We start from the raw sequence: 26,592 nt of genomic DNA, 5'->3' as shown, positions 1-26,592 counted from the left end.
CCACGAAAACCGGTTTGCAGCGGAGCGAATGTGTTCAAGTTGTGTAGGTCAGAAATGGTGCAGATCAGTCACGGATTAGTAAGTCGAGATTGAAGCGAACGAATGGCTGCATGGCTACCGTTAGATGTATTATCCTCTTGTGAGTAGGAGAGATTGCGACTTTTACTTCACCACATGAAGCTCTCCAAAAAACATGACTGCAAACTTCACCGTAAGTGTTACTACACTCTGTCCAGTTGGTCGGTCGTCTACCTTGACTTTCGTGAGTTTCAATGACTACATGGGAAGATAAGCTCGCTTTCATAAATTTAGTGGATGGTGGAAAAGTACAGAGTTCTGGTAATTGTAGTTGGCACGGGAAAGGATTTCGCCTTTAGCATTACTTTAAATTTGCAAATTTTTAACAATCTTTACTAATTAAGTTCACTGAATGTATCCTGCACTAAATGTTGATAACGTAACATAAAACTGTATAATTAATAATACAATCTTTTATAACAGTAATAAGTTGTTTCTATCAGTGTGTATGTCTTAGTATTTTAAATAGTTTTTAAACCCATTGTTAGAACAGGCTACTGGCCTTAAATCATTGCGTACCTTAAAAGAACTGGTTAAAGTGAACGTGACATGCTTAAGTTGCGGAAAAATCCAACACCATGGTCATGGGCACGATTGATCCGTATCCGTTTGTTGGTTGCTAGTTTCGCTGGGGAAAACCCCAAGACCCTTAGAAAATTCTGTACGCACGCATGCACGTGTTTCATTCTCGACCGTGTCGAAGACATTCCAATGACGCATGATCCATGCCTGCTTGTGCAGATGATGTAGATCGTCCATTGGAGGTGTGGCCTTGGAGCGCGCTGTGGCTAGTCTGCGGCCTGGACGGAAATGCAGCATCCGGTCGCCGATGGCTCGGGGTCGTCGAACTCGTTTCGCCGCGTCACAACGGCGGCGCAGCATACCGTAAATGTGTCGCGCAGGTGACGTAAGCAACCTCTCTTTCGGGTCTGTCGGCCACCATTTTGCATCCCAAGGACGAACGAATCACGGTGCGCTCGGACGACGTTCGATGATCGAATCGACGATGCACAGTGACCTTGAACTTTCGTTCGCGTTTGATTATGCCACCACACAGATTCGCACACGCGCGTGTGGGTTAAAGAGGAAAGCAAACAAATTGGAACCGTAAAAAACGAAAAAGTGAACCACGCCGAGCTGAGCAATTGCGAACTCTGTGCACCTATTGCTAAACAACAGTAAATAGCACACACGCGCATTCATGAGTAAAACTGGAGCACCCGACAAACAACATGTCCAGCATACAGTTTGCTTGGTGCCTTAGTACATTATCAAGAACCAATTTAATTGTTTTTCCCAGGAAATATAGCTCCAATCAAAGGTCCTTTTTAAAAAAAGAAGATTTCATTCAACATCTGACTTGTCGTAACAAGGATTTCCTGGCGTTTCAAGTGAAATGTAGATAAAAACAAATGAACAGATAAAAACGTTCTTCGCCGATATTGACCGTTAAAAAGTGACAAACCGGAACCACTATTGCGGTGCCTTACTCACCCACGATTTGGAGCGGCAATGGGTCAACCACAACCTTCGGACGTAATCATCGCCCGAAACCGTCTTTCCCTCCTCTCCCACCTATCCGGCCTGCTAGTGACGTTGGTTTGGGGCTTTCTGTTCCAAACCGAAAGGCTGAAAATTCCGCATCCGTCGATGTAAAAAACCACAAGCCTAACCACCACGCCGCATCTCGTATCAATAAGTCAAGAAAACGGACGGACACCACCATGCTTCTGTTCTGCTTGTACTCACTTCGATGTACAGCTCCCTCTCTCTTGTTGATTCGTTGGTGCGTCCTCCCACTTGCCCGATCCAGTTCCGTGCGCTGCGTCTATGGACACCGTTTTTCGCTACAAAATCGATTGCATCGGCCAGCTTATGGCGCATTCGTCGATCGCCGTGCAGTTGCGCAAGTACGGTGTGTGAACCTAGCTTAGACAAAGATTGAATTGTTTTTTTTTCGTTCGTAATCTGGTTCAAAACGTAAACAGACGGTTACCGAGGATTAGTGTGTGCCCTGGTGTTTCGAACTGTGTTGTAGTGAATGTATAGCGAGGTGTAGGGATTCCCTTTCAAACAACCGAATAGTAATGAGAAAATCCGTGAGCAAGTGTCCTGCCGGCGTAGGGAGGCTGCTGGCGTTGTCAGTGTTGGTTTGTTGGAGTTTCCGGCCCGTCGCTGGACAGCTCGACGGGAGCTTCTGGTGGATGAACAGCAATTTGCTGAAGCAGGCCGAGGCGTTACGTGAATCGAAGGATGTCAAAGCGATTGTCATAACGAAAGTAAGCAAAACGCACCGGCGTCCTTCACCTTTGACCTACGTGCGTGCACTTGAGTTTAAGCTCAGCCAATGCAGCTGTGAACGATGAAGGCGATCTACGATCAACCCATTCTAAGCCGTTCTTATCCCGTTTGTGTTTCCAGGACTCGGAGCTGGACGAGGTGCGTGTCGGGGGGAACTCGCTTGTGGACAGCGATTCGCCGGATTGTATCTGCGTGCCGTTGGGCCGGTGTGCCGGAAGCGGCACCAAGCCTACAGGCAGGTAAGTGAACCGCCCACCCCTTCGTGTGATGAAGGACACGCATTCCGTGTCCTCCAAGAAACCATGCAACGTTTACCAGCAGCGGGGATCACAAACCCCGAAAACCCAACCCACACGTCAGAGATAAAAAGGGGGGAAGGTTTGTGATCGGGAAAATATCGCAATATCGCACCACTGTCGTTCACTGGCTGGAAGTAAAACAACCTACAACGCACCGCTAGGTGTTCGCACTAAAACCGGGCTGACCGTGAATAGTTGTGAGCGTGATCAATGTCGTTTGGTAATGAAAACGAGGGTTCGGCAATGACCATCCAATCGATAGCGTGGACGTTTCACGTCGCAGGCAAACGAACAGTGTCACCTTTAATTAAAATTCATTAAGGACCACGACACTTCGACGGCATTTGCATTACCGAAGCGCTTGCATTCCATCATGTTAGCAAATCGACAACCACATACAATTCTGCCTAACGTGAATTCTTTTATGCGAAAACATAGTTTAAAATTTCCATAACAAACAATTAACAGTTACAAAATTTACCAGTCAGGGTAAGCGGCAATTTTTAAAATTTAGACCCTTGTAAGATGTTTTGAATACCTCAATGAACAGGATTGTTAGACTTTCTATTGTTTCAACAAGCATCCATCAACATAATGGATTTTATTGTGATCCATGGAGAATGGACATTTTTCTAGAATTTCTTCTTAAGATCATGTGGAATTAGATAATCGAGCATAAATTAGGGTGTCGAATTTATGCTTTTGGTTTGCTTCGTTACTTGACTTTGGATTCGCTTATGTAGTCCCTGGACCCTGGAGACACGGAAATAAGCGCCATCTTTTGTAGCTTTTCACCAGTGGTCTTCATCGGGAATTCCCGGCTCTTCCAGCATTGCATTAAAGCATTGTAAAACAATATTGTAAACCCTGAAATGATTCCATCGCTGCCGCGTTGCACCTACTTTGATCTGAGGCCTCTGTTGCAATGGAGAGGAAGGTTGCTTGTTACACTTTTGCTTCGTGGAGCAACATGTTTTGACGTCAACCAATAACCTCGCTGTGTTATCAATTTCTGTACCATGAAATTCAGCTGGCATAAAATGTTAACGGTGATAAGCTTACGATGTTAAAACATCGTCTAAAATTGAATTACGTTTAACTCTTTGAAAATACCCGTGTGTAGCAATGGTCGGTGTAAGAGACATTAACTAAAGCACATTCGATTGCTCGCGAACCTCTTCGGTTCGGTGTTTAAAAAGGGGTGTAAAACATGCTTACGAAAATGATGCCGTGCCAACAAGAAACCCCCGACCAAAGTGAATCGAAAGATTTAGAAGAACGGTTCGTTTGACGCATCGTCAGTCAGCGAACTATTTATTTTTTAATAATCCATCTTAAACTTACTTTTTCTATGCTGACGAATCAAATTACCTTCGCATACACTTTTGCTATGCAACTTGCATACTTACATTTCTAATCAAATCCTCATCCTGGGTTTTCTGGCAAATGGCAGGTCTCGTTTTCTATCTGTCGTGCGATCTTCCGGTGGCAATGCGAACGAAAAGCTATCGCAATCATGCTGAAGTGTTGATCGACGACTGATGCAGATGGTTTTTGATTGTTGCCAAGCCCAGTCGATGTGAGGGTTTGACCAAAAATCACGTCGGGTATGCCTATTTGCGTTGTTCCACCCCTGGTTTCCATAAACTGTTTAAGCTTAAACCAAATAAAACTATTCTGTACACAAACGTGATGGATCGCTGTGGAAAGCCGTACGCAGACCCAACAGCTAAAAACCTTACATTTGCACGATGCACGATCTCGCAGTCATCACTAGCAGTTTGAACACGCGCACTTCGGACACGGGACACGATATGCGATCACAGTTGAGAGTTGAGACATCCGCCGCTAATAACGTGAACCATTTTTTTCGGGACTTGCGTTTTCGTTGAAATCGTTGCCTGGTGCAGGAAGGTGGACTGGACCTGCAGTTGGGAAGTTGGCTTACACAAACTGTTCCGTACTGTTGGCTGACATTTCCATAAGGCGCCAGGCGGCTTTCGGGTCCAGTTCGTTCGGGTCGCGGCATAGTACCCACACGTGATGGCAGCGCATCACCTTCTCTGGATCACCCTCGATGACGGCGCCTTTACCATCCCGCACGCACATGATCTGTTGCGTCTGGAAGGTGACGATCAGCACCGGACCCTGCTCCATCACCTTGCCCATCGCCAGGTCGACGTTCTCGATGTCGAGGATTTTCGAGTCGAGCCGGTAGCCGGCCTTTTGCGCCTGCGAGATCGGCGTGGCGATTATGTTGTACGTGCTCTCGAAGCACCAGTCGCGCAGCACCTCTAGCTCGCCCCGTACGATTGACTCCAGCACGTTCGGAATGATGTCGTTCTCGCAATCGCGCAGGAACTGCTTTTGGTCGAAGCTCGGATCTATCTTGCACAGCTCTGTCAGCGTCTCTGAGAGTTCCGTTTTCGAGAACAGGTTGCCCATGATATCGCTTACCTTGTCCGTCAGCAGCCGAGACGCTCGGATCATCGGGTTCTCGGACTCGTCGTACTGCATCTTCCACGTGAGCACCTTGTTCACGTACTGGTTGTTGTTTTTGAAGTCCTCCCACGACTGGTACAGCTTGCTGTCTTTATGAAGTTCCATCCCGGTCGCGTCCGCGTTCGGCTCTACGACACGGGACGACGCTTCGGAAGCCATCGACACCTCGACGCGCTTCCGAAGCTTCAGCGGACTGCGGTAAACACGTGCCTCGATACCCTGCGCGTCCATTTCCTGGCGCACAACCTTCGCCGTTTCGCTAATGCCGCGAAAAGCACCCGACTGGCCCAGCACCTGGCCCTTTTCGGCGAGCGTTTCGCCTACGCCGCGCGCCGTTTTGCCCAGCTCTTCGCCAAGCTGGCCCGCCTTACGGGCCAGGTCGGTCTTGGCCGCCTCGTCCAGAGCGTCCGACACGCGCCCTCGTATCTTGCCCAGATTTTCTCGCAACGCTTCGCTGCCCTTGTTCGCCTCCGACTCGACCGTGTTGAACTTTTGTCGTGCCGCCTTCAACGCATCGGACTGCTCCAGCCGCTCCGCTTCCTCACGGAACTTTTTTAGGTTCTCTTTCATCTCTTTGTTCTTCTCCATCTCCTGCTTGATGTTGTCTATCACTTGTGCGAAGAAACCCGGTCTTCGGGTAGAGTAAGTGCGCTACAGAGCGATAGGAAAATAGAGGAATCGATAACAGAAAAAAACAACTTCATAACTTTATGCAACCATACCGCGACAACCACTTACCACTGAACAAGGTACATTCCGCAGTGCTCCGGAAAGGAGTAAACCCGGTAGTATTCGGCCCGTTACGTTTAATCGATGCTAGACAAAAGAGTAAGAGTTCACAGTTTTAACATTTTCGTTATTTAATAAACATGCTACATGCTTTGCTCGGCCAAGGACTTGTCCCACATTAGGCTTTTGCCGATCAGCGAACAAAAATCACAACACCGGACCGGAGGGTTCTCTTACCATTTTCTTCGCTGCACACTGCTTTGGTCTGTTGGAAAAATATGTGAACGCGCTTAGGTCGCCCTGAAGGAGTCACAAAGGAAGTACTCGCAGCGATTTTCAGACAATTTGCATTGTTTAGCGCGAAAGACCGACCGGGGCCCTTTTTGTTGGAAATGATGAGCCAATACGAGCTAGTAAGTGCACATGACGTAAGTCTCCATGTGAACGAAGTGACAGCAACCGTCAAACTTCTGACATTCCGAGCAGGCGATGAAACCACGATCCTGGGGATGCTGTGTCAAATTTAAACAAACTGTTTGAAATTGAAATGAATTATGTATACAACCGTGTTGAAGTATATTTAGTTAAAGTATTAAAATAAGCAATATACAACTCTAATGGCTCCATGAGTGAAACGAATTCTGGCAGCTATGCAACTAAAGTTTATGTTTTTTCTTATCCACAGAGATGGTTTATGCGGAACAGAAAGTGTTTGCTGTCGCAGAAATCAAATTGTCACTATCGATGCGACAACCACGACTCCAACAACGACGACATCTGCTACCATCGGATCAACCGTTTCTACAACAAAACTAAAGCCAGTGGACAGTTTGATTTTTGATTCTGATGGGCCATCGTTAAGTTTACCAGAAACCGTATCCTATAAGCCTATCCCGCCTAACGAGAGTGCGCATGATCCGGCTCTGTTGCTCGAGTTATCTAATCTCCTTTTGAGTCATAGTATAGCGGACACATTCGATGCGTCTAACAATAATGCACTAGAAATAGAGCCAGCATCTACAAGCGGGTCCAACAAAGAGGGCAATTCCGAGACGACCACTATTAAGCCAGCAGAGATAATTGATGTCCACAGCCAATGCGGCATTAAGCGTAATCATGTTACAAGCCGCATTTACTTCCAGGATGAAGACGATGATGTACCAAAAGAGCCGGTGTTTGGTATGACAGAATATGCAGAGTTCCCCTGGACAGTTGCCATTTATCAACTAATACGCAATGGTACATTTGTATACCACTGTGGAGGAGCTCTTCTTAATAGAAAAGTGGTTGTAACGGCTGCCCATTGCGTATCCAAGTAAGTTTAAGCTTGGCCAACAAATAAGTATCGAGTTAAATTGAAGCTAAACCTTAAAAATCTATTTTACTTCTTCCTTTCACAGTAATCGACTCCATCCTAGCCGATACGTTGTGCATGCCGGGGATTGGGATCGAAGACATAAACAGGAAAGACTTCCTCACCAGGAAAGGACCGTTTCCCGGATAGTAGTGCACCCAAACTATTACTCCGGAGCGCTATTTAATGATGTGGCGCTACTGTTTTTCGACGAACCATTCAACGACATGACGGCTAATGTTGGCCCTATTTGTCTCCCGAGCGCAGCAAACATGTCCAGCTACAGTAACTGTGTGGTTACCGGATGGGGCGGATCACCAAAACAAAATAGAGCGCAAAGTGTACAGCAGTTTTCCAAGCTAGCACTGCTTGATCAAGCCCATTGTGAGGCAAAACTACGAGATCAGCCATCGTTAGGTAGAAAATTTAAGCTACACGAAAGCTTCGTGTGCGCCGATGTTGATGTAACCGTTGATTTATGTCAAGGTTCTGGCGGAAGTCCACTAGTATGCGAGAAAAACGGACATTATCATCTCATAGGTTTGGTGTCGTGGGGAATCGGCTGTGGGGACGGCATACCGTCCGTTTTAAGTAATGTTTCTGCCTTGAGCGAATGGATAATAGCCAATGTTTCCTGATGCATTCAACATAAGTATTTTAAACAATATATTGCAAACACCAAATGTATCCATCTAAGATGCTCTAATAGGAATACTCAATTTAATTACATTTATCTTTAATTGATTAATATTAGACATTTAGATGCAAAATGGATTATTACTGAAGTCATCAAAATTGTGTAGTTTGAACTTCACATGATTTTTTATAATTTTTTATTTTAATGCTTCAGCTTCTGAATTCATTCGTCGTAGAATTGATGATATCGGTAACTTATTTTATTTTACAAAAATATAAGAAAGAAAGTATGAGTAAGAAAAATAATTACATTAATTGAGATGGTCCCATTATGACATCGTAAAATACTGCCGAACTTTCTTTTCAGCAGCGCTTTCGGTTCCTGGATTTTGGACATGTTAGTTGATACTTGTTAGGACATGATAGTTGCCGATGTCGATACAAGATTCCCTGCGAGCTAAACTCTGCGTTGCAAGTTTTGCAACTAACAGGATTTTCGCGGTAATGTTGGAGCATATGAGAAAAAAACATATGTTGCATGATCTGTGCGCCGCAAATACTGCACTTTTTTTGTTCGGTATTGTGGATAAGCCGGGGACTTTTTTGCCTAGTTTTTTGCTGCTGTTGTGTGCTGCCTGGATGAACTTTTTGGTGGTGTGCTTTTAGAGATTGTTTGTGAGAAAAATGTCTTAAGCAGATTTCACAAGTGTACGGTTGTCTGCAGTCGTATAATGCCTGGTGCCGACGGAAGCTGTGTTTTTTTATGTATTCTTTGCAGCAGTTGTTGCAGCGGAACTTTGGCCGCGTAGAGTGATCGATCGTTGTCTGATTGGCCTCGGAGTCCGTATTTTCCTCTGTAGGCAGCATGTCCAATGTTGGCGATACCGAGGAGCCAGCATTGACAGTTCGGGAGCCGGAAGACTTGTCGGTAGAAGACATATCTGCGCTATCCAGGGGCGCAAGAATCAGGTTCCTTAAGGGTACCTCGTCGAAGCAATCTGGGGTGAATTTAACCTCTTCGGAAATCGTCATTTCCTCGTACTCGGAGTCCGAGGGCAGTTGCTTCGCATTGACTTCTGGCTCTTCCTGAAGCCTTTCCTGTTTAATCATGGAGAGATGTTCATCGGTGCAATTGCAACTGATTCTAAAGTTGTAAGCTATAATCATTTTGTTTACGCAATTTTTGCATAGCTTGTCCGGCAGACCATCTGAAGGAGAAACCTAAACGGTCCGATAGAGGTAAGACATGTTAAAATTGTATTATTTCACCATACCATTTCATATCGCAGATAAATTACCTTTATTCCGGTACATATCTCATATGCGCTTCCGTATGTTGCTATTGGTGAGTTCGCTCCATTACCACCGCATCCACGACACACTTCACCTTTTAACTTCAATTTGTTGGCCATTTCTCCCATTTTTAGCTCCAAATTGTTATATAGTTCAGTGTCAGTTATGTTTTAACAGACAACACTAAATCATCCAAATACAAAGTTCTATGGGAAAGAAAGGTCTGTACATAGCAATGGCGAGACATCACAATTTGACAGTTGCTGAACCATTCATTGCTGAGCCAGCCTGTTTTCAGCCTTGGCTTTTGGCGTTGTTGTTCATTTGTTGTCGATTGTTTGTGTTGTGTTTGAGTGTTCGGCAATAAACAATTCGCCTGCAAAATGCCGAAGAAAAATGCTTTCTTTTATTTTATCATCGATTACAAACACCGTGAGGAGTCGAAAGGGCGCAGATTCCGTGGCCTGCAAGACGTGTCGCGAATCGCAGGACCGATTTGGAAGGTAATTTGCTTTAACATTGGCCTTTTTACTCGATTTTGACGATGCATGGTAGCCTTGAACATGATCGTATGGTAAAATCGAGAGTCATAAATATACTTGTTGTTTTTAGGACATGGACGAACAGCAACGTGCGCCGTACGTAGCAAAAGCAAAGCAAGGTAATGAACAGGACAGGAAAAACCACGAAAGATTAAGCTGTCATGGGGTACCATTATCAACGCTAGTGGCTGAAGAGCGTGCTGTGAAGTCGAAAACCGCACTCATCCGGAGCCGCGTAGAAAAGATGATAAGAAACGCAGCTGAAAACAATAGTAAGTTTAATCGATGTTGGTGGAATACCCTTGGTTTACCGATGTCCGATGGTAAACGAACTTCTTTTTTATTACAGAATTGGAGCATCTCGAATTCTACTTCGTTTCATGTGGCTATTTCTGCCCCCTATCCGACGGCAGGTACGTGCCTGCAGAAATTGGCGCTATCCGTTACAGCCTAGAGGGTGGCGTAATGGCAAAGTTTCACACCCTCATTAATCCCGGCCCGCTCCCACTGGGAAAATCGTTAGAAGCGAAGGAGCACTCGAATAACTTCCATCAGCTTCCAATACCACCCGATGCGCTGGGTGAAACCAACTTTGAGCATATAGCAAACAAACTGCTTACTTTTCTCCAGCATTCCGAAAAGAAGATGCCTTTGCTGTTCACAGACCGAAATGGCATTCCGCATGTGGAGAGCATCTTAACGGATATTTTAAATGCAAAGACGACCGGTTTGGAGATTGTTGTATGTCCACTAGCTGAGATGTTTTTCGTACTGAAAAAGACCGTTTTGCACTACAGTCTCAGTCTTCCGGAAGGCTTCCCGTCGGAGAGCGTTCCTCAGATGTTGATCGATAGGGATTTGTATGCCTACACCGAGAATATCAGCTGTGCATTTCACGAAGAGAAAGGAAACGGAGTAGACTGTGCCCAGTCGCGCTGCGTCCGCTGGGCATACGCTATTTCGGACAGCTGCTGCCTTGATATGCACATTGATATGCTGCCAGGAGTGCACATGCCGTTGAACGGCGCCACTCTGGGTGAGATTGCCTCACGCTCACATGGTTTGGACTCGTCTTCGGCATCCAGCAAACAAAACTCTAGCGAGAAGAGACTAACTGGAACCAACCCAGGAAATAATGCGGTTTTCATCTCCGGCAGCGATATGTCTTATGGCTGTGATCGTGGAACGTATTCAAATCAGGATTCTTCGGATAGCGTCGGAGAAGAAAGGTTTGAGTTTGATAACAACAGTGCGGCCGGACTCAGCTCTATCCTCCCATCAGGGTTGGTACCTCAAGTGCGGGGAATTGGCCGTGGTCGTAGGATCCAGTTTGACAACACTCCTCCACTGCCTTGGAATCATCAACCACGTAAATAACTGCTATTACGACATGGCTCTCTCTTTCTTTTCGATTGTTTTTTTATACACCACATAAGTCTCACTACACAGCAGGCCAAACCAGGATGTCTCATTTGGAGCCTTTTGCATAGTGAGGTGATGGTTCTTCCAGTGATTAAGAGGATTTGAATGCCAGGCCCAAAATAATTGCCAGAACTGTGAGAATTCTGAGAATTTCTCTGAGCCTAAACTAGTCAGCCGATATTACGAACGGCTGACCACCGATGTATAATATACCGTCTTTCGGTCACAGTAACTCTCTTCGGAGAGGCCTTGTCCCACTTTGGGATGTTGTGCCACATAAGAAGAAAATAGTATAGTTATCCCGAATGTGGATCATTATGTAGACAACAGTACAAAGGACAATTTCTCAGTTTTGCAATTGCAAAATAATTGTTCCTCACAAAGTAAATGGCATTTTTTGCTGGTTTGCCTACTGTGTAATGACTATAATGGTATCCTCCGTAAATGGTATAAATTCTCCATGTGACAATGGTGCCATGAATTGTTTGTTTGACAATGTTACCCTGAAACTGTCCAACGATATATTTTACAACTTGAAACTCGTTTAACCCCTTCACAGTTTTGTCCGGCTTGGGTAGTTTTTGTTGCCTGTTTTTTTTTCGTTGTGCGACGTTGTTTCTAAGTGCACCTGCTTCAAAAACACGTCATTACTTGTTTGTACATTTCCAAAAATTGAAACAAAATTTCAAAATTTCAAACAAAGAAATTGAACAAAATTTAACCAGTATTGATCCAAATCACAAAAAATCCTAAAAAACTCAGCGGCTGTGAAGGGGTTAAAATAAAACTTAATTTAACGTAAACGCGATAGTCCGTAGACGATATGTTTATTGAAAGAAATAACAAAAAAATAAATAAATAGTACACACCACAACAACCTTTGTACCTCACCTAGGTGCATGCAATAAACGTCTCGTTAGAGCCATTCGAAAGATTTGTAACACTTTAAAGTAACATGATGTCAGCTAGAACAGTAAGAGTAAGAGTAAGAACAATTCACTTTGACTAATTATGTTGGGTTTTTTTTTTGTATTGGAATTCATTTACAGAACTCACAATTTCAAATTACTACAATTACGAGAGGGAAATAATTTTTCGGAATTTTACTTTTATGTTCCTCCGTAGATCAACAATCCATCCAGTTTCTGCCAATTGGACCGTTCTCCCTCGCCGCGCGGAAAGAAAGAATGAGAAAATGTTTGTACCGCGGTAAAAACATGGCAACAGCATCGAACATGGAAAGTCCAGCTCTACCGCACACAAGGCCAGGCACGCTTGCACGCGAGAACCGTGTGCTTGCCGGCTAAATCGAGTGGTTCTGGTTTTTGGCGAAACTTATCCCTCCGAAACCGGTCTGCATTAATTATAAAATTGATTAAAAGTTTAGTTGTTACTGTGCACGAACAGCACTACCCGCACTACGACCCGCCTGGAATCGTTTTAGCAAACCGTTGCGTCCCCTCCTCCTCCGAGCCGTTCGCTCGAATGTACGTGTCCGGTTCGCAGCTCGGGGATCGCACGAAAAACCGCACGGTGTTAGTTTTTTGGCAAATGTGTTCACCCAGCTACTCCGGTTGTTTCGATTCTGGTTCTTTTTAACCTACCGAAAGCTGCACCGGGGGAAACATGATCGCAGCTAGGGGCGGCGAGCACTGGGAAAAAGTTCGCCGTTGTGTGTACCTTCGGTTTCGAAACGGCGACGTCGAGTGTTTTACAACGCTTGGCACCTAATAGCAAGACGGACCCCGCCCGTACCTGTGCACTTTGCCTAAACTATTTCCCTGGGCAACAAACCGCTGTTCCGTTCGCAATTGTGGCGTGCGATGTCCGAAGTGAACTTTATCGGCTGTTTTGAAGATTCATTATTATGAAGCATGTATTTGTTTTGTTAACTTCTTTGTTAGCACGCGTCTGCCATTGTTGGCTTAACATGTCCGAGTTTAGAATAGAAACAATCAGTCAGTTTAGAGTATTGAAACCGCGTACATGTAGTCGGTATTGAATAGTCTAAACATTCGTACGTGCGTGTTCGTGGGTTTAACTAACTGAACCGGATGCTGTTTATAGTCCAGTCATAAAACGTAGTTGCTATATCGTGAAAGAAGTTGTGTTCTTGGATAAACGTGCTCTCGTGATGAAGACTGTCTGCATTTGTTTGTGTGTTATGCCAGCTGTATATTGACCTGCGGCTTTCTAAATCGAGCCGTCGGCCTTGGTATCGGTTGGCATTCGATAATTACATAATTAGGTCGGCTCTTCGATTGCCGTTTCCCGGCACCGGCGCTGTGTTCACGATGCGGGTGCGTATTTGATGGAAATAAATTGAACGTGTGGACCTGCCCGCCGGTCGAGTGAAACCGCCGACGCAGCTGCAGTAGATTACATTGGAAGTCCTCGCCCGGTGTTTGCCGGCAGTGGGATAAATTCAATTAGCTGAGGTGTTGGTGCCTGAGAGTTTCCTGCCGTCTATGCGTCGAATTGCAAACAACCAAGCAAACCGAAGCAGCATCCGCCGGGCATCGGTATCTGTTCATACTTGCTTGCTGCAAGCTGAGAAATCCGACGAGGCATCGGCGACGCCATCGATGCGCTTCGGATTCTACGCAGCGAGGAGCTCGTAGGCGGTATGTATCTGGCTCGGTGAATTATTGGTACGTAGTTATCCCTTTTTATCCGTGCGATGTCGCAGCTGCGAACCGGGTCCGTTCTCGGTATGCCTATGGGGGCCCGTGCCATTAGTTTACCTACATGTACGTAGTGCCCTTGGTGTCACGGGTGCCTCGACGAGTTTGTCTTACTTTCTGACCAAAGAAAACAGTTCCACAACAGGATGGAACGCAACGATTAATCACACTAATGACTGGCGCCCGGATGCTGCGAGCCACCGGCAATGCGGGTGGCACCGCGATTGTTTGATTAATAAGCATCCCAAAGATTGATCGGACGTCTTTTCTTCCGATGGAGTTAGTTCGACTGTTTTCTTGCTGGCTTGCTACTGAACCACCATTAGACACTTGCTCCCACGAACCATACATGTTTCCCGGGTGATGGGCAGCTCATTTCAGAGGGCTTTCAGTACCGTTACCGTTAGCTCAAGAAACCTCGTTGCCAAATGATGCGCACGAGGATAAACACGTTTTAAATTAAAATATGTGAAATGGCACCACCATTTAAACTATTTATTGATTACGGAATGCGCACAAGAAAAAGGTCCGATTCAGCATTAAGTGAAAATAAGCTTAAAAGTTTGCATCAATTAGTTAAAGTCAATTGCTAAAGATGTACTTTATCGCATGTCATTGTATGTTGAGTTACAACTATTTCAGCATCATGAAAATTTAAAGAGAGTCGCTACACTCAACGTTTGACACAGCTAGGATATAACGGATTAAATTGCAGCGTAAGTTCGACCTACTTCACGTTTGCTCGGCCAACAGGTACGAAGAAAGACGGTGTTCCAGCTGCAAAGCAAAAGCTACATTTCAATCATAATTTCGTTTCATAGCGTTTTCCATAACAAGTTGCTTGCGCCCGGTCGGCTTTTCCACCTTGCGGCTCGCGGTTTTCGGTGTAATTAAAGAGGTACTTTTCAGTACACTTAGCCTCGCCGGGATCGCTTGCACAAATACACGCTGATTAATCACTATTTAGCCTGGGGGTTGGCCGCGAGTGTTTGTATTGCACGCAGCCCATCCCCCCCTCTCTTCGGCTCATCCCTCCGACCGACGCCATTTGCCGAGGTTGGTTGTAATTAATTTTAATAGAAACGTTGAGGAAAAAAATCCTCCGAAAGCAGAAGTGTTTGATTCTAGTTCGGTCGAGTCTTACTTTCGCTCTCTTCCCCCCCCCCCCCCCCCTCTCTCTCTCGTACATATTTCTCCCCCATCGCCGTCCGTTTGTTCTAGCAAAACTCCGCCGCAAACCATCTCCCACGCAGCAACCCCACGAAGCGGGAAAGCCGTTCTACCGCGAGCGGGTTGGAAAACTCGTCGCCAAGCAAAGGCGGGCGCAGGGCAACCACTTGCGCGTTTTCTTAGATGAATTTAGCATACTTTTGAAAAGGACTCCGGAAGCTGAAGCAGACCCCCCAGCCCAACCCTTCAGCCCAACCCTCAACCCCGGTGTTCGGGGCGGGGCGGAGCGAAAACGGATGAAATTAAAACTTGATAATTGTTTCCCTTTTCGGAGCCGGGGAGGAAAAGCTTATGCTAATGTAGACGCGATTGGTGGGGCGCCCAGCGCCTTGAGGTGTGCGAATACCGCTGACGCGTGCACGATGGGGGAGGAAGGAGGGGAGAGGGAGGGTATTGTAGGGGGAGAATGCAGTGTGCTTGGAAAAGCTTAAAGAAAACTCAATCTTTCCCCCAAATAGATTGCAGCTTGCTTTCAACCTGCCACCTCCTACCCGGTCGTCGTTCGCTCACTAGACCAGAATAATGTTTCCTTCGGGGTAATGTCTGTATTACGTCCTCCTCCACCCCTCGTCCAGTGTTCGCACCTTTCACGGCGGCTCCAACCCATTCAACTGTGTTCCCATTGGTTTTCCCGAGTGTGCCCGCTTATACGATGCGAATTTTCCCACCGTTGACACTCACATGCCTCCCTCCCTTTCCCCCCTCCTAGCCGAAAGCTTAATTGTTTCAAGTGCGGTCGATTTAGAGAGGAGCACACTTGATGGCAACCGGCTTACGGCGGCTTGCGAGGTGACGAGCGAGAGAACACCGTTCTTGGTGGTTTTGTGGGCCCAGGCAAAAATATATAACGACACGGTGTTTCGCAGTGGCTGCTTAACTGTACCACCTCTCCACCATTCCCCGCTCGGCCCATAGCACCTAGTCTAAGAATTTCCATTGGCGCTCCAAAGCGTGTGGAGTTTGCCCCGACGCAGAGCCACTTTCCCAATCCAAGGCAATACGGCCCCGGGGACAACTTGCCAGTATCTTACTTTAATTCGCCACGATCTCCCGCCACGACCCTCCCACCCCACTGCGCAACGGAAAATGGAGGATCGGTGGCGATGAGTGCCTTTTGAATGGCAATTTCCTTTTGATTCGCGCTTTTCCCCGTGCGACCCGAACCACGTCGTTTTTCGAGAGCCGAACGGCGTGTGCGGGGGACAGGCGCGGAAGTATAGATAGTTGATGAAATTTAATTAGAATACCCCGCGCCCGTTCCTCCCCCCTTCTCCCTTCCGCCAGCGGAATCAAATCTGTTCCGATCGCTTCCGTTCGTCGTCGGAGGAAGGCAAGGCAGGAAGTGGAGTCGAGTTTGTCTTTTCTCGTCGTCTCCACCGTGTGTGCGTGTGTGTGTTGATGGTGGTGGAAAATTAAAAATGGGAAAACGAGTTCTTACAGGTGTGTGTGTGTGTGTGTGTGTGTGTTTTTGCTTCAGCACGGACGGGCGCATTATTTTCGCGCTTCGCTTTCGTAGTTGTTTGTTGAGCCAATCAGGTTTCCCGCATCCAGCATCCCACCGGTTGTTTCCCAACAGCCTCTCACACCCCTCCCCCCTCCACCCGCGCCGCCCGGAATCACTCAACACCGGTGAAAATTTCGATTGAACCCTGGTTCGTCCTTTGGTCCTTTGAGTAATGAAAGAGAACAGAACTGCTTTCGTCTGAAGGGATTTGTTTTCCTCCCCACCACGCGGAATGCGGTGCGTTTTTCCTTTTATCGAAATTGTAACCTAATCGTTGCCGGAGCAACGGAATCCACGTACGGGCAAGCCCAGCTTCTGTCGCAGCTTTTCATCGATTCGTCACCATCAGCATGCGATCAAATCGCTTTAATACCCCGTGTCGCTAACCTCCGGAGTCGGCAGGAATTTTCCAATCCCGGCACCGTTTCCCCCCGGATCCTGCCTGCATGGTTCGGTTTGATTTCCGCCAAAAAAACCGAAGCGGGATCATAAGAGGACCCTTCGGAGGAATCCTTTGCAAGTATCATTCTGGCTGGCCGTGGGGAGAATTGTTTGGCGGTTGCCATCGCACACACGTGCACCCCTCCCGCTCTCCCCTGCTGCCTTTTCCTCAGGTGCCGCCGAGGATACAAAACAAATTCTTTCGGCTGCGGAGAGAGGCTTCTTCATCGCGCCATACGATTCGGAAGGGAAAATCCAGGAATTATACCGACAAAATATATACGCCGGCTATCGGTGAATGTGGTGTACCTCTCTCTCTCTCTCTCTCTCTCACACACACACACACACATTCTTTCTCTGTGTGTTCTTTTTCTTCCCCGCTATTTCCAACCTCTAGTTTTCCCTCTGGTGGGTGCATTGTGCCAAAATAGCAAGAGAATGTCCCGCTTTTCGAGGGAATCGCAAAACAAAAGGCTGGCTGGCTGGTACCGAGAAAACTGGGAAGCTTTCCATTTGTTCTCCCCACCCCCTGCGGTTGATATGAAAACCCGCTGGTGGAAAACCGGCCTTTACAACTGCGACGACAGCATAACAGAGGTTCTGGGGGAAAAGGGAAGCACCAAATATTGAATCCGATTGCAGGTGTACAGACACCGTCGCCTCTCATCGATGTAGGTTTCCGCGAAAGCGCTACAAAAAAGTTTCTAATATTTTTAATATCTTTTGTATTGCGTTTCGAGATGGATTTATATTTGAAATTGACGAATGATCTGAGTCGTCCCACTGATCTATAAAGTTTTAAACCAATTGATTATTCATTTTCCGGGCACTAGTTACCCAACACACTTCAAATCAAACACGCCCGCACAAATTCTGCTAATAAAAACCGAGAAAGCCCGGGATAAGGCTCAATCGCAGGGAGGAAATGCCCTGAGAACCAAAATGACAGTTAGTGTGTTGACTCTAACATTACGTTATGGTACGTAATAGCATAATAAATAGATTAATAATCAGTAATATCCTTCAACGATTTCCCTAATTTGTATTCTAACCTTTTTTGGAGATTTTACAGCTACAGAAACCTTCTTTTTCGCAAAGAAGACCATCCAAAAGTCGGGAGCATTGTAAACGATGTGCTTTAAGATGTTTCTTTCTGACTCTTTGGCCCAATTAATCTGTTTATCTAATTTCCTACCTAGCTTCCCGGTAGCTGCCAATCTGTTTGTCAAGTTGGTGCTTATCTTCCTCGTACTATTGATTGTTTGGTTTTGTGCTTCAATTTCGTCCAAAACCGAAAGTTTAACCGCTTCTTCCGTCGGTCAGAAGCGGTCATGAATCATTCATAATGATTTCTAATTCACTTAGCCGATTTCTCAATTATTTCCCTCATACTTTAAATACTTAACCACCATACGAACATTCGGAAGCCGGACGATCCGGAAACAGGGAGCTGGTAGTGTTTTGAACTGTCATTCCGGAGGGGGGGGGAGGGGGGGGGGAGGGAAAAAAGTCGGGCATGTGGTGCGGGGAGGCAACACTGGAACAGGGGGTAGCGGGCGGGCGTGGGTGGTCACTTGGACAAATACAAGAACACGGCACTCGATTTCACCGGCATAAATTATTCATCGGCAATGTTTGGGGATGCATCCGGAGTTTGGGCCGGTTTTGCTGCGGTTTGGTGGGCGGACCCTCTCTTTCCGTACCCCGGGTGGTGGTCCGGCGAGGTGGAGGGAGGTGGCATGGTGCAGCACTTAACACTTGTAGCAAGATGTTGCTGACCATTCGCGGCGCAGAAGACACCGAAGAGCCTTTCCGGCAGGGCGTGCGGGTGATAAATGAGACGGTGTTGGAGGTCGTGGTGGAGGAAGCGCGGTGGAGTTGGCGGCATATGGCTGAAGAAAGGCGGATGACGCACTGGCTTCAGGCGGGCCTAGGCTTTCCGCTCCGAAAGGGAACGCCCGACGGTGGCGAGTGGCGAGGAAGTCCTAAATTATACATGAACAAGAAAACACATTATCGTTTGTTCCTTCGCTCTCCAGGTGGGTTGCGTCCGCCAACGTCGTCTCCACGGACAAAGTTTCGTGAGCCTACTGCCCCGCCCCCCCCCCTCCGCCTTCTCCTACCCATCCCTTCTTTCCGCTCCCAGGGTGGGGATCTCTTCTTGAGACGCCGATCCGAGTTCAGTTGGGCCGCTTGTTGAATGCTTGTTGAAGTTCTCGGACACGGTTCGATCCCGACATGGGCGTTCAGATTTCCAGGCTGAGAGCATCTTTTAGCACTCTCACAAGCTTGTGGCAAAGGGAGGGGGCGAACTATCCTTTGGACGAATAATTTAATTTATTCCTTTGTAGGTCAAGTCAGTGTGTTCGGGATTTACTTTTTTTTTCTTCTACTGAAACGAATGGACAAAGTTCGCCGGACATCGGCCGGACAAAGTTCACCGTCATCTACTCTGTTCCGCCTCGTATGCGCCTGCATCGGAAAGTAGGCCGTGTTTCTCACCGGTGTTATCATGGTTTGCCACCGCAAAATCCAATTGAATTTAGCAAACAGCTCCCGCGAAGGAACGACCTGCTTCTAGGGTTTGCTAACCCTATCGGTAATAGATTCAAAATGGTGCCGTGCGTTATCCGGTGTAAGAGCAGAAAGGATAAGCCCCAGTTTCCATCGCTAGGCATGCATCCTGTACTAACTTTCCACAAAATCCTGTGCAGCCTTCCTTTTCGGCGCTGCTCAGCCCATTGTAGACGGAAAGGAAAATCTTGCGAATCGTTACGAAAGCGTTACGCGTCCTTCCTCCAAAGGGATTGTTTAAGGGTTGGGCAAATTGCATCGGGTGCAGCAAAATGTCGGCTGCCCAGGGGTGGGATCGTAACGAAAAGGCAAAAACAAATCGCTTCCAGCAGATAGAAAGTGTGTGCTCTTCGGTCCACAAATGCGTGAAGAAGCTGGAGCTGGAAATGTAAAAGAAGTTCTATACAAATGCTAAAGAAAAACTTGGAAAACACAAAAAAAAACACACACACATCCGATGTGGCTGAGAGAGCGGAACGGAGCACATGTAAACTAAATTCCGAATGTCGAAAAACGAGGCAAACTGCATCGAAGAGCAAATGTTCAAACGATAGTGGGAAATGTGAAAAGGATTGATGGCGTTGAATAAGATGAAAAGGATGAAACGGAAAGTGGCAAGATGAAAGGATACGGTTAAAGGTATGTGCTGTTGTTGTTGGTAGAGGAGTGAAAGGGTTGTTTGGTGCGGAAGAAAAGCACCACGTTTAAGTTTTTCTAGTTCGACACAAAAAAAAGGAAGACTACGAAGGAAACCTTTCGAAAAAACCGAGAAAAAAGAACAACCATCCCTTTTTTTCCCGTACCGTACCGCCAAACAAATGGATGAGCGAATGAAGAGATGGTACATGAAATGGGTACGGTTGTTTCGTATTGAATTAGCCTCGGATGGCGCGGGCGCGAGGTAAAAGATAACGCGGGGGGACGAAACGTCGTCGTTTTTTTTGTTTCTCCCCTAAACGTTTAAGAACGCGCTCGGTGCATCCTTAATTAAACAGTAATTCCGGTAATATTTATGATGATCCGCAGGCACGTACCGAAGCACGTGCCTCCTCTCCTAAAGGCGCCCACGCCTCGTTTCGATAAGAGGCGAGTTGAAAAATTATCCACCCCTCGCTACCCCGAACCAACCCGAACCGCCGGGTGGAGCCGAAATGTTTGGCAACGGTTTTTCCTCACGTTCCGGTTTACATAACTTCTCCCCGCCGCGGTGTGTGACCGGAGGGGTGTGCGGGTTTGGGGCGGGGTTTTTTCCGGGGAAGCGGTAACAGTTTCCTCACGTCTGACTGGTAGCCAGAAGTTCAGGGAGTTGGAAGTTTTAAAAAAGAGCTTAAGCTCAACATCAAAACTCTGCGAACGAAACAGGAGCAGCAAAAGAAGCACACACACACACACACACACACACACACACACATTGTCCAACATGCAAACACGTAGTTATCCGTTGGATGTATGAGGCTCGGCTTAATGATAAAGCAGTGACCAGCGGAAAACGTGCTTGCACGGTGAATGCATTTATTCAATTCCACTTTCCCGTGTGAGAACGCTTACGAGTTGCAGTTGCGTTACAAATTGACTAAACATATTTTGGAAACGAATGTTCTATGGGAGCAGTGCGGTTAAAATGTTTAACGTCAATGTCCAAGCGAGTTTGCAAGGTTCATTGTTAATTATACTACTTGGTTTTTGATTGGCCGTCAGTTTAAAAGCGGCTTAACCCGGGCTTCCCAACTTTACGCGACTCTGGTAGTATAAGCTCTAAATACAATGAGCTTCTTCTTTTCCTTTAGTGCAATGACTGCTGCCTCCCGTTTTGTCTAACTTTTGAGAGGGCTCACAAGGCTTGTTTCGACTACTTGTTTCTTTGTTCATATCGTTTCTTAGATTTTTCGTCTCAAACTCCACGCGTTACAGCTGATAAGTAGATTTACTCAAGTGAACTATGATTTCATATTTCAGTTAAATTGATCCCTGAGTTGTACGAACGTTCAAATGAGTTTCGATTCTAAATGTTGTTGGGTTTGCAATTAGAAGTTTGATCTCGGTTGTGCCTGGAGATGGAAATTATTCTTATTTCTAATCGTAAAGTTGCGGTAACGTATCATTTGATGACTTTCAATTTGAAATCAGCCGCCTCTAAAACAATCTAAACCCAACGATAAGGTTACGCTGTATGGTTTGCTTTGCTCATTTTTCACTCATTTCACTGTTTGCGCTCCCCTTGTCATGTCAACTAGCGTTTGACCGATGGGTTTTTACCAACTTTGGGTCTTTTTTGACACTCCCCCTCCCCCACCCCCGCTCACTCTGGTTCCCCTTGGCGGTTTTGGGGGAGAGTTTCATGGTTGATTTTGTGGTTGAAATATGCGCTCACTAGAATGTGAAGTAGGCCGTGTGTGAGTTGTTGGCAGCTAACCCTGAGGGGACTCTAAACCGGTCCTACTTTTGTTTCAAATACTCGCCCAGCCGGCTTTTGTTGGTACCTGTGTGTGTGTGTGTGTGTGTGTGTGCGTGTTGCTGATTGAATAATTTTCCATTCCATCGCCCTTTGCTTTAGGGCTTTCTCGACTCCGGGAACTTTCACACACACACACACACACATGCATGTATAAAAATGAAATGGAAAGGATCACCAGTGGGAATAAAAACGACGTCAGCGAACGGAAACAAAACGGTGTTATGCAAAATGTTCGGCGCGGAGGGTGGATAGAGCGGGGGGTTTTTTTTTTGGGCGAGGTGGGCTTTCCCGGCGCAGCGGCATCATATACACCAGACCCCGAACGGTGGAAATGTCGGATGAAAAGGATTCTCACATACGTGGCTCGGCAAATTCTACCGATTCCCTCGGAAACACGCACCGGGGAGTTGTTCCGACGCTCTCGGCAAACAAACGATGCTACGCGGAGCGTTCCATTATTTGGAGCGCGCTGGTAAGCCCTCGAAACTGAAATACCTTGGCAACCTGGAAAATCACGAGCTTTTCACGCACTGCACGCTTTTGGGGTTATCATTGGGCCGCGCTCAGAAATCATCCCAATGTATTTTCTTAGTTCGAATTTTCGTTGAGAGTATGCAGCTTGTTCCGCTGTCAGTACTTAGTGACCAGAGTTCGAAGAAGAACTCTGGAAACTACTCGGTCAACATGATAAACTATAAACCCTGTGGCATCTAGTCACGGCTTAAAACTTGTCTTGATGTCCATCAAACGTCAAGATCAAGCTTGGGTTTACGATCTTTGTGGATTTGTCCCTACGTGCTGATCCCTTGAGTTTTTGACATCTATAACCCTTTGATAAACAAACCTCGACGGAATGCTGGGGAGTTCAGTACGTTAAATCCTGTTAGAAAATCGTCCCATGGGTGCTGTAGCATGGATTCCAACCTCAAATGGGAATGAAACCTCTCCTGTACAGGCTGCATTTGGAAATTCCTACCTTGTTTTAAAGATTTCTTTCTAACGAAGTTATTACTCAACAGTATTGCTTGGCTCTATTAGGTTCTTGAAGTTGTTAGTTAAAAAAAATGTGTTTTACAGTGTACTACTAATGCTATGTTATAATCTACTATCTATTCTATATTTCTTCCCTTCCAAATAACACTACGCTGTTGTGAAACCTTTCACTTTTCCGTAGACCTTATGGGATTGACCAGCAGCAGCTCGAATGAGAGCTTGTTGTCCCCGGTTCTGGGACTCCTGGTCGAAAGCATGTCGCACTGTCATGCCTTACACGAGTGTGGATGTGTATCCTGCCTCACTCCAAGCTATTCTACGTTCCCTGCTCGCTTTCCGTTGACTTCACCCATGTGTTCGGAAGGACAAAGAGTTCGGAAACCAGAAGGAGCGTGTTTGGTTAATACTTAAAAAAACTCCTTCCTCTTCTAGGTACCTCACACACGGGCAAGGGTTGCGAGTGCCCTATACCTCTCTGCTGCCTCCGTTACACTTTGTTGAAATATGCAAAATTGAGCCAACAATCTCGTCACATTATTTCGTTAGCATAAGAAACTCCAATTCACCGCGCACTTGGTGTGGGACTAAAGTTGAGTGCGTACGTGCATATGGATGTGTGTGTGTCTGGCAGCCAGTAGGTAAAACTCCCCGGCAAGTAGTACTTCCGTACACCAGCGACAAATGTCGACCGTATAGTTTTGCAAGGCAGGGAAGGGGGGGGGGGGGGAAGGGGGGGGTGGGGAGGGGGGCAGGGTGCCTCTGGTATGAAATTTCTCGAATTGCTTCCGCACAAACCAACAGCGAAGAACCCTTCCCCCCCCCCCCCCCCCCCCCCCCACCCCCCCCCCCCCTAGGGGGAAGCCAGTCCCTTTGGCTGTTGATTCTTCACTTTACATATCTTATGGTAAATTTTGCTTTTTCAACTTCCGGACTCGTTGGATTTCTTGACGACTTAGTTGCTCCTGCACACGGGCGATGTGGATGAGGTTACACTTTCGTCAAAGATAGCTTGCGCTCGTCCGTGGGGAAGTAATTGGGGTAGGGTTATGGTTAAAAAAGTTATGGTGCAAAAATGTCTAGTAACGCCTTCGCAATTGTTCGAGCTGTGAAAGTGATCCCGTAAGCGTTAGAGAACGGAGATCATATGGGCACACCGGCGTTTCTGGAAAATTGGCACATTATTACCTTGAGAAAACGATCGTTAAGGGAGTGCCAAAGTTTGTTAAGTCTGTGCCAAGTTCCAGCTCGGGATTAAATCCATTAGTGTAGGTTTAAATTCTACGCCGGACCACAATTCGCAACCAGACCTTACCTGCTTTACTTTCTCCCGGTACTACTATCGTGGTCAGATTCATGCACTGGAGATGCTACCGCTTAATGCCTACGCCCTTGCGACGTCTTTGTCTTAAAGTTCCTACGCTGTACTTACTCTACGATTTCCGGTATTGTTTTAATTGGAATATCGAAGATTGTAGCCTACTTTCCTCAGCATCTGTTATGCCATCAAACAACAATTCTATTCCGGTACTTCTCCCTGATGATGCCAAGCATTGTGCGGAAGAGTATAACAGTGGTCTTCAGTCGGTCGCTGAGGAAATGTTTGCTCGTGCTGTGTGCGATGGTTTTTACACAATTGGGGATAGTTAGCGTTGCTACGTGTATACGGCAGGAAAATCCTCTTCCCATCGAGTCCAGGGGCAACACATCAAGAAGCTCAAATCATCTCGCCGCGTTCGTAGCGATGCATCGCTCCTTGGTTGGTTCGTGGGCGGTGGCCTACCTTGCACGGTGCAGATTCCGATGAATCGGTTCTGGCAGCTCGTTACAGCGTCACTGCAGAACCGAACCATTCTCCTTGCCCCCCCCTCCTTTCATCGAGTGCAAACTGATCTTCCGATTCCGATACACGGCTGCAGAATCCCTTGCAAGTTGGCAATCGAAGGGAGGAGGAGGAGGAGGAGGAGGGGTAGTGGGCGGTGTATCAGTTTCATGCCGAGCTTTCCCTTGAATCCCTGGCGGACATATTATTGTTGTTCTTTCGCTCGCTCCGTTGCACACTTTGATTGAATGTTGACGATGTGTTTTATAGCTGTATGCCGCCGGCTTCCTACTGGTTACACTTACGTGCCGGGGGTGTAAGTATGTGAAGCTCAGGGTAGACGGGGGTTAGGAAGGGGGTATAAATTCCCTAATCAAGTGTACCGCCGCAAACCCAACATAAATAGCACGAGCAGCACTTGTTGGCAAAAATACCCGGTAAACTTCTTCGTCGAGCGACAACATCCTTGGAAACGCTTCTTCAAAAGCTTCCCTCTCTCTCTCTCTAACACACTCACTTTCTTCACCTTTTCCCTTTCCCTTTTTTCCCCCCTCCTCCTTATTCCATCAGGTCCATTCGGAATTGAATCGGAGCACCAATCCCCAAGGGAAGCTGTTTGTGCAGCGACGTCAATTTGCAGCGACTCAGCTCACCATTTCCCGGAAATATGTTTTCCCCCCACCCCGATGGAAATGCTTTGGCAGCGCGCCCAGAGCGTGGCCGCATCCCGTGGTGCATCCTGATGAAAAGGGCGAAGGTCAGCCGCCATCAAACCTCCTGCGTTCTCTCTCCCTACGCTGTGTGTGTGTGTGTTTGTGTGTGACCTTCGCCAAAAGGCGTTGAAAGGAAAATGTTTCGTTTCATTGCATGCCAAGCTGGCCCATTTTTCCACCCATCCGCTACCGGCTGCGGGCTTCAGATGAAAGCAGCAACCGGAGCGTTGCATTAAAAAATAACCGGGGCGAAAGGCCACCTGGCTGGGTGTCTCTATTCATACCTTTGGCTCACACAAAACCGAACCTCACCTTGACCAACCGAAGCTGGGGACCACCAGCTGGAGGAGGACCGACGCCCTGTGCAAGATGTGCAGCTCCGGTTATTCAAAATAGAAAACCAGTTTCCTTGCCCTGGGATGAGTAGACAAAAAAAAAAAAAACTCATGTAAAGCAGAAGCTTATATGAATAAGTAACACTTAAACAACCGAGTAGGCCCGGGAATAGGAGCAAGCTGCGGCAAGGAAAAGCCCTGAAGAACACAACATGTTCATCGGTCGGCAGACTGGACAATGTTATGATGTAAACACACCAAGCATGAAGCCTTTACGCACTTTATTTTCACTTCAAAATATTAACGTTTATCGAAGACTTATTTTCTCGTTAATAAGAATTGGTTTGAGGTATGTAGGGAATGTTTTTATTCCGAATTTAACATTCCAAGGAGTTGAAATGCTTGATGGAATTGAACAAGTGCTTTAAATTCTAAACTAAACAGCACTAATGCACTAGATAAAAGCCAGGATTAATGCAGTAAAGTAAAGACATTTATTTCTTTCTGTGTTTCGTATTGCTGGAATTTGTGAGACTTAAATTGTCACTTTGAAGGTATTGCATTCCCGGCGGAAGTCAATGTTTATATTTTTTTTGTCTTTCCGCAAGGTCCAGGCAAGGTGTCGCATTAATATTAATCGATGTGAAATTTGTTGGTACGAAGTATCGAATTAGTCGTGGTCGGATCG

The 26,592-nt window shown here is 46.6% G+C and overlaps 3 protein-coding genes across 4 annotated transcripts; 2 read left to right on the top strand and 1 right to left on the bottom strand.

Moving 5' to 3' along the window:
* Positions 1 to 1,912: 1,912 nt before the first annotated feature.
* LOC131269762 (serine protease 44-like) lies at positions 1,913 to 8,072 on the top strand. The gene is made up of 4 exons (XM_058272273.1): positions 1,913 to 2,357; positions 2,500 to 2,618; positions 6,595 to 7,224; positions 7,310 to 8,072. The coding sequence occupies exons 1-4, from the start codon at positions 2,166 to 2,168 to the stop codon at positions 7,899 to 7,901; spliced, it is 1,533 nt and encodes a 510-aa protein (XP_058128256.1). The 5' UTR covers positions 1,913 to 2,165; the 3' UTR covers positions 7,902 to 8,072.
* Positions 3,954 to 6,305, bottom strand: LOC131269768 (mitochondrial import inner membrane translocase subunit TIM44-like). The gene is made up of 3 exons (XM_058272281.1): positions 6,147 to 6,305; positions 5,919 to 5,996; positions 3,954 to 5,831 (listed from the first exon to the last, which is right to left on the bottom strand). The coding sequence occupies exons 1-3, from the start codon at positions 6,147 to 6,149 to the stop codon at positions 4,623 to 4,625; spliced, it is 1,290 nt and encodes a 429-aa protein (XP_058128264.1). The 5' UTR covers positions 6,150 to 6,305; the 3' UTR covers positions 3,954 to 4,622.
* Positions 8,073 to 9,505: 1,433 nt separating the features above from the next.
* LOC131269765 (protein maelstrom homolog) lies at positions 9,506 to 12,491 on the top strand. Of its 2 annotated transcripts, XM_058272278.1 has the most exons (4): positions 9,506 to 9,695; positions 9,805 to 10,006; positions 10,084 to 10,147; positions 12,282 to 12,491. In XM_058272278.1, exons 1-4 carry the CDS (start codon positions 9,576 to 9,578, stop codon positions 12,367 to 12,369), a joined length of 474 nt encoding a protein of 157 aa, XP_058128261.1. In that variant the 5' UTR covers positions 9,506 to 9,575; the 3' UTR covers positions 12,370 to 12,491. The 2 variants fall into 2 exon arrangements, with proteins under 2 accessions (XP_058128261.1, XP_058128260.1); XM_058272277.1 differs by lacking the exon at positions 12,282 to 12,491 and having other exon boundaries at positions 10,084 to 12,076.
* Positions 12,492 to 26,592: the final 14,101 nt, after the last annotated feature.

Source organism: Anopheles coustani, chromosome X (assembly GCF_943734705.1).
Source record: "Anopheles coustani chromosome X, idAnoCousDA_361_x.2, whole genome shotgun sequence".
Classification (NCBI taxonomy): Eukaryota; Metazoa; Arthropoda; class Insecta; order Diptera; family Culicidae; genus Anopheles; species Anopheles coustani.
The sequence above is the reverse complement of the archived record's forward strand: the minus strand, read 5'-3'. Positions and strand labels throughout refer to the sequence as shown.